Raw genomic sequence first — 13,974 nt, forward strand, 5'->3', positions numbered from 1 at the left:
TGAAGAGGTTTTAAGAATGGATAGAAGAAAGAAAATGATTTTTGGAACACTAACAGACAGTCGATAACCACGCAAGAGCACCCCAGGTTGCTAGTGGACTAACTTGGTATCCGTCTATTAATTATTAACTACAAATTCTAATTTTAAAACTTCACTAAATCTTCAACATTTCTTATTTCTTTTAATTTTACCAATCCTTCAAGAAAAATTATTTCCTTCCAAATATACCTAAAAATCACCCAAAATTCATAAAACACCCCAAATCATTGATTTGTGTTATGAATGGAGGGTTTTTGTATTGCTTGAAATGCAAACAAGATATTTCCATTTGACCGATTTTAAGCGGCGTGAAAACGGCTTTCAGGTGAACCCCCACCTTAATAAAAAACCAGCCTTTCCTACGAGAAATCTTCAAAGAGCCACCACTAATTTCCTTTAAAAAAGGAAAATCTCTAAATGACATGCTTGTCAGAGCAAAAATGTAAAGAGGTTACACTTCAAAAATGTTTCCATTGTTAGAAGTCTTGCAGGCCTGTCACTCCTTGCTATTTCATACCTTCCATAGCACAGTTTTCCCTGGCCTTTTCTGTACCTCAGCTCCGCCGTAAAATCCCAGCCGTTCTATATACCTCTCAAGTCTGAAAAAGGTACCCCTTTCGGGAGGTGCATCCCCGTATAGTCCATTATAGGGAGTACAAACCGCCCCCTACGGCCCAGGCTACCTTTGGCCACAGCAAAAGAAATTCTATCCGAGACGGATCGCGGGAATAGTAGCCTGTGTATAGCCGCCCCCTCCCCTCAGGAAAAATCGGGGAGAGAGACGTCTCTCTCCCCGATTTTTTCTGAGGGGAGGGGGCGGCTGTACACAGGCCACGGGAATAGTAGAATTGAAATTTGTTACTGTAGGACGGAAATGCCGGATCCACAAGATCTCAAGGGCATCCCGACCCGAAATACAATATAACTAAGGGAATACATCTCTCAACCTACTGGATGCATCTTTCAGTGGCCGGGAGAGCCTCACCCGGGGTTGCTACTTATCACTCTAAAAATCTCCGACTTTAAGTTTCACTGATCACTGAAGACAATTTTTACCGACCATCGTGTTGACGTATTTTTGGAGTAAATAATCTCCCCAACTGAACAGTAAAAGTCGTGTTATGTGTATGAGGAAATAATTGGCTAGTTTCTTGCGTAGGATTTGAGTACATTTTCCTTTTCCATACTGTTTTGCAGTTATCCGATACACGCACATACTTACCCAGCACTCGTCCAACAAGTCGATTCACTGGTGTCACAGGTTAGGTCCAGGGGCACGGAAAAGAAGTCTGATTGCAAACAAGGCATGTATAATTATAAGCTGTTCCAGGACAACTCTGACTGGTGATGTGTTAGTGTAGTAGGACGCAGTTTTAATATAAGCCTTTCACGTTTGAAACTTATCATCAAGACTTTCTGTACCAAAAGCACAAACATTGTCTCTCTCTTTAGTCGAGGGCACTATGCAGAACTATACATGGATCAAGGCATTTCTCTCCAAATGACCGCGAATGTCCTAAAAAGCAAAACGGACTTCCAGGGTCCATACGCGTAGTAAACTGATCAACGCTGCATTCAATCCTTAGGGGTGATCCTTTCCACAGATCATCGCTTGGCCCTCCTTTTGTTGATCCCTCAGGTGGCGACTCTCTACTGTTAGTTTCTCTAGGATCTTTAAGGTTCTACCCAGAGACAAGCGTATTCAAATGCCGAACCCATCGGACCTCCGATTGTTAATTAGCATGTAAGCATTTCTTTTTCTTCTCGTAACTCGCCAAGGAATATCAGTTTGTCTTGTGAGATTGGCTGACTTTTAACTGCCACGCTATCTCGACCTTTTCACAGTTTTTCAAGCAACAAACGGCGGATGGTAATTACGATATTTCCGTAAAGGATTAATTTTTTAAACGATTTTTATTAGTAACACGACAACATACATAATGAACAAAGTAAACTAATAACAATACAGCATACTGTACAAGGGACACGAACTATCAACGAAACAAAGGTTGGGTTGCTATCAAACAGAAGAACAGTTTTAAATTTTCTTCTGTAATTCTACAGAGTTGTACGTCTTATAAAGCGTTTTACAGGTGTGTATGTAATATTTTGTGCAGCAAGAGAAGACAAGGAAGACGGTTTTTCCTTAACCTGCGATCAGGCGTTCGTTTTTTCGGGAAAGCGCGAAAGTGTGACAGCGCAAGAGTCGGCGGTCGGACCGCCGTCTGAAAAAGAAAAAAAAAAACGCCCGATCGCAGGTTAGTTTTTCCTATTCCCTCATTTCATAGTGCTAAAGTATTGATTTCGTTTCGGTACCCAAAGTTTAGTTCCACTTGATCGTGGTTTTAAGGTGTGCTCGTGACGGTGCCGTGAATAGTAGCAGCAAGATCAGTATTGACGAGTACTTTATTACAGCAGTGACCAGTTTCTGTTGACGATCAAAAGAAACAATGAATAGGACAGATGGACTTCGAGCAGTCTCTTCTTTCGCTTAAAGGTAGTCAAGAGACCCACGTGAGCGACCGCGGAAGTCGCTTGACACGTGGGAGTTTCCACGAGCTAGACGACTATTAAGGGCGCTTGCGTGGGTGTTTTCCCCTCACGGCCAACTTGCGAAAAACATTGTTTGTTTACTGTCGTTAGCCTGCAAACAAGCTTCCCGCGCCCGGGAACCTTGTTCGCAGGCTACAATAGCTGTTGTTTTGATGTTCAGTCATTTCGCAAATTTTCGCTGTTTCAATTCACTTTGTTGTCTCTGCGAGAAATGAAAGGCTGCTTGTAGTCATGTAGAAAGAAAAGAGAAACTGAAAAAAGAAGGATCAAATAAAAAGGAACAGGTACAAACAAATCCGCTAATGAACAGACCCCTACGGATCAAAATTAGAAGAATTACACAAAATAAAATAATATTAATCAGTTTATTTACATAGCATATATAGGATATATTATTAGTTACAATAATAAACTTTATATAATCAAGGCTGTAGTTTAGAACACAATGGCTTACAAGAGAATTACAAGAAGCGACTACAAGATTTCACGTGTCAGCAAATGAGTTAAGATGATCTAGATAAAACACCACTAGAGTTATTTATTTTCTAAAAAAAATGAATGACGCTATATGAGACTATTGATCAACGAGACGTCGTCTCCAAGATATGGAAGTGACGGGAATATTCTGCGTACTTTTTATGGATTCTATGGATTCGCTCTGGGCTAACGCTCGAAATGTCAGCACTCGAATCACGTTACGCTCGAAACGTTAACACTCGAATCTCTTTACGGCGGCCAATTTACCTTTAGTCATCAACTCTGTTGATAAACCAAACATTCGTACCTCTATGAAACTAAGCTACCTTCACCAAAAGCCACGATTACATCTATGTAAACCCGCAGTTTTGTTACCAATTACGTTTTCCACTACTACAGATGGCCAGTATAGAAATACACTGTAGATTGCAGACTGAGAAAAAAAATTGTACCAGCTTTTTGAAAAACTTTCCTCAAGTCTATAATCACTGAAAACTAATCAATACCTTCCTTTTTGTTTTCTGGCCAAAATTGCATAAACAAAGGAACTCAGTCATAATTTTTGCTCAGTTTTGAACAAAACAAACAGACAGTAAAAAAAAAAAAAAAAAAGACAACGGGTTCTGTCTTGGTAAATGTTAGGGGTGAAGACATTTCGCACCAGTGGCGTCTTAAAGCACATTGACGAAGAGAAACTCAAGCGGTAGAAATAAACTTGAGCCACAAGAATATACTACTTTCGCCGAATATCCCCATCACTTGTTAGTTTTATATGGGAGTCCTTCCCACACTCTATAGGACGACTAAAACATTCTATATTACCTTGTGCGTTAAAACTAATGTTCTTACTTCCACGTTTCTTTTTTTCTTTTCTTTTTTTGGCTTTGTTTTGTTTTTTTCATAATCTGTATCTTTTCTTTTTTTATCATAATTGTACTGAATACGCGATTCTAAACCTGTGTAGCTGGCGTCGTTGTTCCCATGGAGAAAAAGCTTTGGGCACTCACCCGCTCTCCATTCTTCTGGCGGCCTCGCCGCTAGTTGACGAGGTTCCGCCACCAATTCCAAAACTTTACCGCGAACAATGCCGCCGGCTACGCAGACTAAGCGATTTTCAGCAACTTTAGGTTGCCTGGTACTTAAGGCAGAAGAAATCTTACACTTCGTTCAGCTGAACCCTCTGTTGTTGGTCACCTCCATAACTAGCGATGCGCATCTCCTAAGCGGAGTCTAGAACCTTCTGGTAAGGCTGTCCCTTAACGTCAAGTTTCGATTCTGTACGAGAAGATTCAGTACTTAGGTACAGTGTCATACTTTCCTGCTTAACTCCTCCGCTTGGCACTGAACCGAACAACTGTCGTTACAGTTGGGACAGTTCTTCACACTACGCCAACAATCAACTGACAAGCTGTCTACCATGTTGTTTCACTGTCTTTCTTGTACTTCTAGCATAAAATCAAAACCAATGATGATGTGATGATGATTGACTATCGATGCCGCACAATTATCCATAAAGTCCCTGTCTTCGCTACAGACATAGCTAGTTCAGTGTAAAGGAGAAGTTGTTCACACAATGACGAAGTGATGGTGACCAACATAATTCTTCAAAGCCTTTTAGACACGAGAAAATTAAGCGACACTCAAACACAAGAAGACCTTACTCTCGATGTCATCTTGACGTAAACAACAACTGAAACGCAGCTTGTTATTCATAAGGTCAACATCCTCTTTAGAATGCTGTTGTTAGTGCCCGGTTGAAGACTTTTATTGCCAGCATTATTGACTCGTTTCTGTTGCATGTTTTGTGGCGTTTGAAAGTTCTGTCCCACAGGCTGATTCATATGCATGTCACTAGGTGGATATGCGTTGACGTTAGAGGGATGCATAGATTCCGAGAAATGACCAGTGTTGTGGAAGCTTTCTGTATTCCCATACGGGACCATAGGATCCACAAACAAGCTTGGAGTTAAGTCATCAACGCTTAACACTTCATCGACCTGAGGAAGTTGCGCGCTGGGATTCGACTGAGGAGTATTTGATGATCCAAACCACAGGTTTGTGTTTTGACCTGGTAGATCTGTGGCACTGGCATGTCCCATAATGTTATAAGCATGGTGATTTTGGGTTGGAGGCTGAGGCACTGTATGAAAATTGCCTTCTTTTGGAGGGTGATAGAATCCATTTGGACTATGACTGAATCGCTGCTGCAAAGAATGGACAACGGTTCCTTCTTGCCGCAGATAAGGAGGAAGACCATCAGTCCCATTTTGCAATGTTGTGTTTATGCCATTCATACCTAATTGTACAAGAACATCACTGATGTCCTCGTTATGCACCGTATTTGCATAGGGATTTGGAACTGGTGCGTTTACGTGGTTACTCATATCCGGTAAGAAAGGATAGATGTGGTTAGTCGAATCCAGCTGCTGAGGCCTGGCACAGTGCAAACCATTAGCACGATCTTGCAAGATGTCAGGAATGTGATCATATCCATTCAAGTGAAGAGACGGTTGCGTGCCATTCTGCGGTGGGCAGGGCGGACATGGAGCAGAAGACCTGTTGTCTTGCTGGAAATTTAACTCTGGAATGACTGATGATGCGTCTATAGGATAATTAGCCCACGGAGGAGGACTATCACGAATTAGGCCGCCGTCTACCCGGACAGTACTTCCGAGTTGACAAGCACTTGGAGGAGGTTGATTATCTTCTCCCATCAGGAACTGTTTAATGAGATTTATTTGATCGTGTTCTGTGTGATTCCGTTTTGAGTTGGCATGAGTAGCATCACCATTCCTGCGTTCGACCTTGAAGTTGACAGTGATTCCACCATGAGACAGGATGTTTGGTTTCTCGTCCACTGGTGACCTGTTGACGTGCGGTGAGCTGAACATGCACGACTCTGATGTGCCCGCTGTGTGGCTTAGAGATGGCAGCACATGCGCTTTCTTCTCTTCTACTGAGATAGGTGGGCCTATGTGTTCGATAATCTCTATGTCCTTCGACTCTTGCAACGTATCCTCTTCAGAAGGTGCTCTGAACCCTGCAGGGCCAGTAAAAGGTTAATTAGTCAAGACTTCAAAACACGGGTGTCTTGTAGATATTTATGTTTAGTTATCCATATTACTGTTTTTTTTTTTAACTTTAAATTAACTAAATATTCATATATGTATCAATAGAATCTTGAAAGGAAATGTGAAAATAAAGTTGTTGTTTGAGTGTGATGTTATGACTTATCAACGAGGTCATTGTGCCTGCTGTTCGGTTGTTCTGATCTACATCAAGAATAGCCTCCTTTGGCTCGTCACGTCACGCACTGAGGAGGAGTGCGTGACGTAACAAGCCAAAGAACGTCTGAGGAGGAGGCTACACCGAGAAAGTCTTAGATGCTAAACCATTTGAGTTTCTTGGTAAACGACTTAATAATGTCCATATTTGTTTGCCAAGAACTGAAGTTTAAAGATTAAGTTCCACTACAAAAGGGGAAGGCCCTGTTTCATTTCACACCTTTGTGGGTGTGAATGCAAATTTAGACGTCTTTCACTGAGTCGTGGCAAGTTGTTGCCTCAAAATTTCATAATATCACCACAGCAATAAAAGACATCGGTTTCTAATTCGGTTAACGGTGTTTATTCCGATGATGATTGATTGTCAACTGAAGGTAAGAATGGCCAGACCAGGTCCCTTTTAAACCGGAATTGTAATCAGTTAGTATTTAACTGTAAGACGCAGTTGATTGATTGACTGACTGACTGACTGACTGACTGACTAATTGATTAATTGATTGATTGATTGATTGATTGATTGATTGATTGATTGATTGATTGATTGATTGACTGATGGATTGAAGATCTCTAATATCTTGGTAAGGAAAGCAAAGCAAGACTAAGCTATAGGTGGCCTGTGAACAGGCTCCCACGTCGATTTTTGTCTTCGCCCTATACCCCACTTGGGAGCCTGTTCACAGTCTAGCTATAGGTGGCCACATGGCCGGTTACAGCAACATGAAACAACTAGCATTATTATCTTAATACCTATTTTGGATGGGATGCCAGTCCATGGCTGCAGAGGAGATTTTGCGCTCGCATCTCCAACTCTGGCGCGCACGATCCCCCCCTTTCCCTCCCCTCCCTCCCCTTTCAGCGCTTGCCGCACAGGCTAAATATGCGGTTACCCACAACATTTTTGTTAAGTTCTCCTGATCAGGTTTTTCCAGTAATTATATACACCTGGGAGGAGAGAGAATATGGAACAAAGTTTCCTGTCTTAGGAAACTTACAGCAACAGAGGTCAAGCTCAAAACCTGTGATTTTGTTTTTCAAATAAATAGTTGTTGTTGTTGTTGATTTTCAGAGTGAAAGTCCGACATAAGAGAGGTAGCTTGCGACGAGAGGCGGTTGCAAAAATTTGGACAAGGCACAAAGGAACACAGAGGCATTAACATGAAAACTTAAAATGTTTCAATCAACCTTGTCCAGCAGTGCTCATACCATCGCTTGTTGCTGACGAAGGTGGAAGCGCTGAGTCTGGGTTGCTCTCCTGACTGGTTTTCTCATCATCAGTTTCTGGTGAAGGAAGGCTCTTTTGCCTCGCTTTCCATTCATTTTGCACTTCGGCGTAGACTGATCGAAAGTAAGGGCCTTGCTCATCGCTAAAAATGAACAACACATGGTGTCTTAGCTAACGTAAAGATCAAACCGAGACGTCAACATCGCCCTCATGCATAAATAGTATAAACTGGGTATTGGAAATTTAGTCCATTGGGGAAAATACTGGCAGAAAAATCGCAAATGTTCAGAACCATACAGAAGTTGCAGTACAGTTTAAAGTATGAATTATCACAACAAAAACATTTGACTGTTACACTGAGATGAAAAAATCTCCTACGCCACTGACGTCTGAGGATGTTATGGCGTGTAGAATCTAAAACCTGTTACGTTCCTCATATTCTCCCTTGTTTTTATCAAGCTTATGCGAAAGATGCTCCACAAAAATTTATTCAAACAGAGTTGATAACTAAAGGTAACTTGGCCGAGAGATTCGAGTGCTGACGTCGGTGTAGACGAAGGGCTAACGCTAGAAACGTCAACACTCGAATCTCTTTACGGCGGCCAAATTACCTTTAGTCATCAACTCTGTTGATAAAATCAAACGGTCTTTCCTACTCCCCACCGACGCAGCACCGCAGTTCCTTTAAAAACTAAATATCTTATCCATTTATTCATTTTGTGCCGAGAACACCACAGGTGCTCTGTTTGCCGGGCGTCCCAACAATCTATTCAAGATCCCTGATATTCTAAATAGGCCACGTTTAAACTAACTCAGATTGGGGTCTACTTTAAAGTCAAATTTAAAGTCAATGAATGCGTATTCCTGCACTGAAATGATGTTAATTCCAGTACATTTTGACCTTTACGTCGTTTAAACCAGAGAAAAAGAAACAAGTGTTTACTTTAAATCTTAGGTTAGGGTTAACAACATTTGACAACTGACAACTGACCCGTATTCCTACGTATTCCTGGAAATGATCCAGCCTGTAAACAGGCTCACAAGTGGGGTATAGGGCGAAAAGAAAACTCGGCGAGCCGGGCGAGCGGAGCGCAGTATGGGGGCGAGAGCTTGGTTTTGTCTTCGCCCTATACCCCCACTTGGGAACCTTTCCATAGGCTAGAAATGATTTAAATTCCCGTACATTTTGACCTTGGTGTCGTTTAAACCAGAGAAAATTACTTTAAAATAAATCTTGCGCGGTTAGGGTTAACGGCAACCTTTAGTTTTTAAACAACTGACCCTGGCACGCTGAAAGAGAAAAGAAAGAGCCCAAAAAGCTAATATAATAACTCAGTCTCACTTACTTTAAAAGAACATTATCTGTAGCGACGGATTCAGGGCGGCCATTTTTGTCGAACAACATTCTAGCCTTCCCTCTAATCCACTGCCATTGTCCTTGACCATTCATAAGCCGAAATACGACTTCACTGCTTTCTCCATCAGTAGTAACTGTTATATTGAGACAAGACCAAAGGATTAGCACTCCCCTCTCATAGCTATCCAAAGAATGGATGAATTACCAAGTGATTAAAGCTTTTTGCAATTGAGTATCGAAAACAATTCGCATTTGCTATGCTTTACTATACCATAAGTCACGTCACGCAATCCTCCCCACGTGGGGAGGATTGCGTGACGAGCCAAAGAACGTCTGTGTGGGAGGCTACTATGCCTTATGATTGCTTAAAAAAAAAAAAAAACTTGCGCCAATTTGCTCAACCAATGAGATGCACTGTGATCTCCTCTTCGCCCTATACCCCACTTCGCAGCCTGTTCACGGGCTAAAGCAAAACCAATAGCCTGCGAGCAAACTCTCTTCAGGTCAGCCACGGGAGGAGAGCGCGAGCGGTGAGTGAGAAGATTGGGGCGGGGGCGGGGGCGGGAGAAAGAACAAACCAAAAATGGTTTTTTGATTTAGTGTATGGTTTTCAGTGAACTTTCACAGTATTCTTACTGTCGCGGTTCCTGGTTGTTCATTTTTTTCACATAATCAAGTATATCATGATCTGTCATCATAATAAGTCAGTTATCTTTAAGACGTGCCTTGTCTCTCTCTCTCTCTTGTCACCCTTTCTTGCATAAGGTTCCTTAAAATTAGCACCCAGGGGATCAACTCAACATTGTTTTGTTTTCACCTTTAGAGCAATGTTCTATAACTGTGATCACTAGACTGATTAACTTGTTGCTGCAAGCTAAAAACTTAACATACGGGGAAAAAAACTATCAGGCTACTACATGTACAAAACTCTCATGACATTGAACTGGTGTATATCACAAGTCTACCCTGTGATAAAGTTGTTTATTTGCGTTTTTAAACTTTCTTTTCAGAAGCTTATTGGGGAGTGAAGTTGCCAGAACATATCAGAAACTTGGCAACTTTTTCTGACAGAATGTTCTTGCATTTTGAGTGGCTAGCTTCATGCAAAACAGAAGCCACCAGAAATTTGTCACAAAGATGTCAATAAATTGAAAAGCGTTAATACAAAAACTTTGTCAATTGCTGTAATTTGCAACAGACGTTTACCTTGTTGATGACAAACCACCATAAGTTGAGCATCATCAGGATGAACGAAAAAATACCCCGACTGGCTTAATATGTCCTTTTCGTTAAGGTACAAAGTCTTTTGACCCCTGTTAACACAAAGCAAGTAAAATCGGTCAGTTAATTCATCAATCTAAGAATCAAATAGCATGCACTCACAGGTGTTTACAGTATATTCAGCAATTTCAAGAAATGGGATCCGGTTGGATAATGATTTTGCAATTACTCTTGTTCTGGATATTTTTCTGGTGCTCCTTCATTGCTTCTTATAAACATCAACCAGCACATGACTGACTGCTCCACAAAATCGCACTTGTAAGGAAATCCACCCAAACACAATGAACAATTTAAGCCTCCACTTATTTACAACTGTTTTATGCCACTGGCAAGCTATCAACTATGGAAATACAATATTGAGAGCAACCGTTAGACACACTCATTGAGTGTGTCACTTTGTGATGGAGTTGGAGCTCGAAAGTCTCAAAAAAAAGTCAATGGCAATAGATGTGCCTGCTAGGGCTTCAAACCCTAATACAGCAGAAAGCCATTAATACAGCCACCAACAGGCCAAAAAAAAAAAAAATGGTGCCCTCTTTTCCTACTGCACATATATTCTGCGCATCTCCGGACGTCCTTAAGAAATCAAAGTTTATGACTATACAGGAAAAGAAGATCGAAATTAAAAAGAAAATTGGGGATAACCAGGCATTTTTTCTTAGAGCGAATAAAGCTTCAATTAAAAAAAAATCCATACATTGTTTTGTACTTTAAAGCTTTTTTTTAAAAATGCATGGTTACCCCCAATTTTCTTTTTGAATAAAAAAAATCAGGACTTTGCTAAGATTTGCTTTTCCTGCACAGTCACAGACTGCGAAAAGGATACATCTGTATTAGGAGACACCATCCCTAACTGGATGGCTGGATTAGGGAAGTTTCCACCAACATGTATGAAAAAATGAGAAAGCTGGCATTTATGTAGGCTGTGATAACAGGATGGCCTTATTAATTATAGTGGCAGGGTTCCACTGTACATTAAACCTTGTAGGATTCATCGAGTGGGTGAGTCATGACAAAAGGGTAACCTCTGCTCCTTAAGCCTGGTTTACATGTACAACACAAGCACAAGCATAAGCACAAGGATGTTTACACATGCGATAAGCATAAGCATAAGCATAAGGTGACATACGCTAGCACAGAAGCACAAAAAATTGGGACAATCACGTGGCCAGACTGCCTTTTGGCGCAAATTTGATTCCAACAAGGCGGACAGTTTTCTTTCCTTGCACTTGTGCTTATGCTTGCGTCGTCCCGGTTTACACGTACAATGCAACGACCCAAGCACAAGCGCAAGAGAATGAAAATCATTCCATTCTCTTGTGCTTGTGCTTATGCTTGCGTCGTACGTGCAAACCAGGCTTTAGTGTAGTAGTGACAGCAAAGGAGGCATCATGTGGTGGACTTACAAGTCGCATGGCATCTGGTTAACTCAGTTGGTAAGGTGCTAACTACAGAGCAGGAGGCTGCAGGTTCAAATCCTGATCACTTTCATTTATTCACACCACCAGTGTCATTGATCAGACTGTGATATTATGAGAAGAAATTAAGTTCTGGTCACTTTCAGGGCTTCAAGGGTTAAAATGATTGATAAATCAGCATTGCTGAACTTAGCACTTTGCCATCAAGCCTTAGCCTTGTCTCCTAAACCTTGTCATAATTTTACATGACAGTAGCGAACTTAAACAACAAGGACGGCAACGGCAACGAAAACATCACTTGAAAACAACGTTTGCGTTACTTGTACTACTTTGCGATTATTTCAATTCATTCAACTTGTACAATGTGGGTGAAGTATCAAGGAACCAAATTGATAGGAACAGCGTTCAAGTATAGAAGGAGATTAAAAAATTCACGGTCGTGTGCTCAAGTTCTCCACAAAACCTTGAATTTGGTCATTTCATGTTGTTGTTCTGCCTATGACGGCAAAGAAATGTATCAAAACATATAACATACGCACAGAGTGATTCTCATTAAACCTTAGTATTGTTTTGTGGAGTTCTCAGTGCCATTGCCGTCATCTCTATTTTAGAACCTGCAGTCCCTGTATAGCACTGTACCACTGTATAAATAGCATTGCATGGAATGTAAAGAAAGAATGTGCCTACCTGTTATCCAGCTTTTTAACACTGAGGTCAAGACCAAGCTTACAGCTGTACAGTTGTAGTAACTCCTTAGGAGTACTGGTAAATGGGTTTGCTGGGTTGACAGGAGTACATAGGGCAAAAAATCCATACTGTTTCATTTTACCGCTCAGCAGTGGCTTGATGTTGCCATCAAGTTTAAATGACTGCATGACAATAAAACAAATAATGTTTAAGTGTATTATTTTCAAGTAAAGGAGTAGGAGAGCTTAAACCTAAATGAAGAAAAATCCATACTGTTTCATTTTACCGCTCAGCAGTGGCTTGATGTTGCCATCAAGTTTAAATGACTGCATGACAATAAAACAAATAATGTTTAAGTGTATCATTTTCAAGTAAAGGAGTAGGAGAGCTTAAACCTAAATGTAGCAGACACCGTGGTCTAATCTGTGGAGTCGTCTTACAGAATACCATTATTTCTAATTTGAACTTCCTGAACAAGCAAGAGGATTCTTTCCAGGTGTGGAACTATTTTTGATGCTAATCTGTTCATGTTGTCGTTCAGCAGCATGGTTAAGAATATATAAAACTGTTCTATTGAGACCTTAAACTGCTGTTTAAAAGTAAAAACTAAAATCCAAGCTTTCGCCGATCAGCGAAAGCTTGGATTTTAGTTTTTACTTTTAAACAGCAGTTTAAGGCCTCAATAGAACAGTTTTATATATGTTTGATGCATTTTAAACTTTATGGCATCATAAGCATAACTTTGTTCATAAATTTTATGATATACAGCAATTAATGGCTCTCAAATGGTTTATTACCCATGAGCGGAGACTTTTACAGTCAACCCAGGTCACGCGTGAACGATATTTTTGAAATTTGAACGGAGTTTTGAAATTTACATGACAGTTTTTAAAATCGCCAACGAGATTTCAGAGTTCCCGATAAATTTCCCTAGCTTATTAACGATATAAAGCTATGAATTTTTCTTTACATTGCAAAATTGAATGTTTCAAGAATAACAATTGTTTCCCAACTATTTTGAATCTTTTTTTCAAGTTAATGCGTCTTTTTCGGAACGATTTCTAGAGAAATGTCCAACATTCCATTCACACGTCACACATTACAAAGACAAATTCGAATGTTCATTTCATTCTTGGAAATACTGTTCACGCGTGACCTGGATTGACTGTAAATCACTGGGAAAAAACTGTTTTGACAGGGCTTTCAACAATTTTTGAAGGAGCTGTCTGGGCTTGCCCAAGTAGGCAGCAGTGAGAGGCAAGATCCGACAAACAAAGCAGAGGTAAAGTGCCTTTTGCCGGCTTCTAATGAAACCACTGATTGACCTCAGGTTTAATAACAAATACAGTCTAAGCAAACTGCCTTACACATGCTCTTACCCTGTAATAGAAGGGGCTGACATGACTTGACTGTCTACCAGCATGGCATCTGATGCTACAAAAGCACGTCTGGGGAAGTGGTTGTTCTGGAAAAAAATTTGACGTGGTTATTTGCTTACGTAAAAAATAAATAAATTAATTAATTAAATAACATAAAACCACTACATTTGTGGGCACAGAGTTGTTAGTTCATTGGTACACAGGTTTTTTTTTTTAACTTCATACTTTCGAGATCCCCTCCCCATCCCTCCTGAAGTTTCCAGTTACCTTCCTTGGG

General features: G+C 40.7%; 1 protein-coding gene and 1 long non-coding RNA gene across 4 annotated transcripts in view; one reads left to right on the plus strand and one right to left on the minus strand.

Moving 5' to 3' along the window:
- Positions 1-2,938: 2,938 nt before the first annotated feature.
- Positions 2,939-13,974, minus strand: part of LOC146470658 (uncharacterized) — a 44,010-nt gene continuing 32,974 nt past the window's right edge. Inside the window, exons 9-15 of one of the 3 annotated variants that reach the window (XR_014866968.1) lie at positions 13,698-13,783; positions 12,319-12,500; positions 10,139-10,245; positions 8,922-9,066; positions 7,536-7,717; positions 3,287-6,109; positions 2,939-3,255 (exon numbers count right to left, since the gene is read on the minus strand). Coding sequence is in view for 2 of the 3 variants with exons in the window: in XM_085121635.1 (XP_084977761.1) it covers positions 4,779-6,109; positions 7,536-7,717; positions 8,922-9,066; positions 10,139-10,245; positions 12,319-12,500; positions 13,698-13,783 (2,033 nt within the window). In the remaining variant the exon portion in view is untranslated. Of the gene's footprint in view, positions 6,110-7,535; positions 7,718-8,921; positions 9,067-10,138; positions 10,246-12,318; positions 12,501-13,697; positions 13,784-13,974 lie in introns of all 3 variants that reach the window. The other 2 variants (XM_085121636.1, XM_085121635.1) reach the window with 2 other exon arrangements.
- LOC146470659 (uncharacterized) lies at positions 9,076-9,824 on the plus strand. The gene is made up of 2 exons (XR_014866969.1): positions 9,076-9,267; positions 9,384-9,824. It is a non-coding gene; the product is annotated as an uncharacterized LOC146470659 (long non-coding RNA).

The sequence above is a fragment of the Pavona decussata genome, unplaced genomic scaffold (genome assembly GCF_977016875.1).
Source record: "Pavona decussata unplaced genomic scaffold, jaPavDecu1.1 SCAFFOLD_112, whole genome shotgun sequence".
Classification (NCBI taxonomy): domain Eukaryota; kingdom Metazoa; phylum Cnidaria; class Anthozoa; order Scleractinia; family Agariciidae; genus Pavona; species Pavona decussata.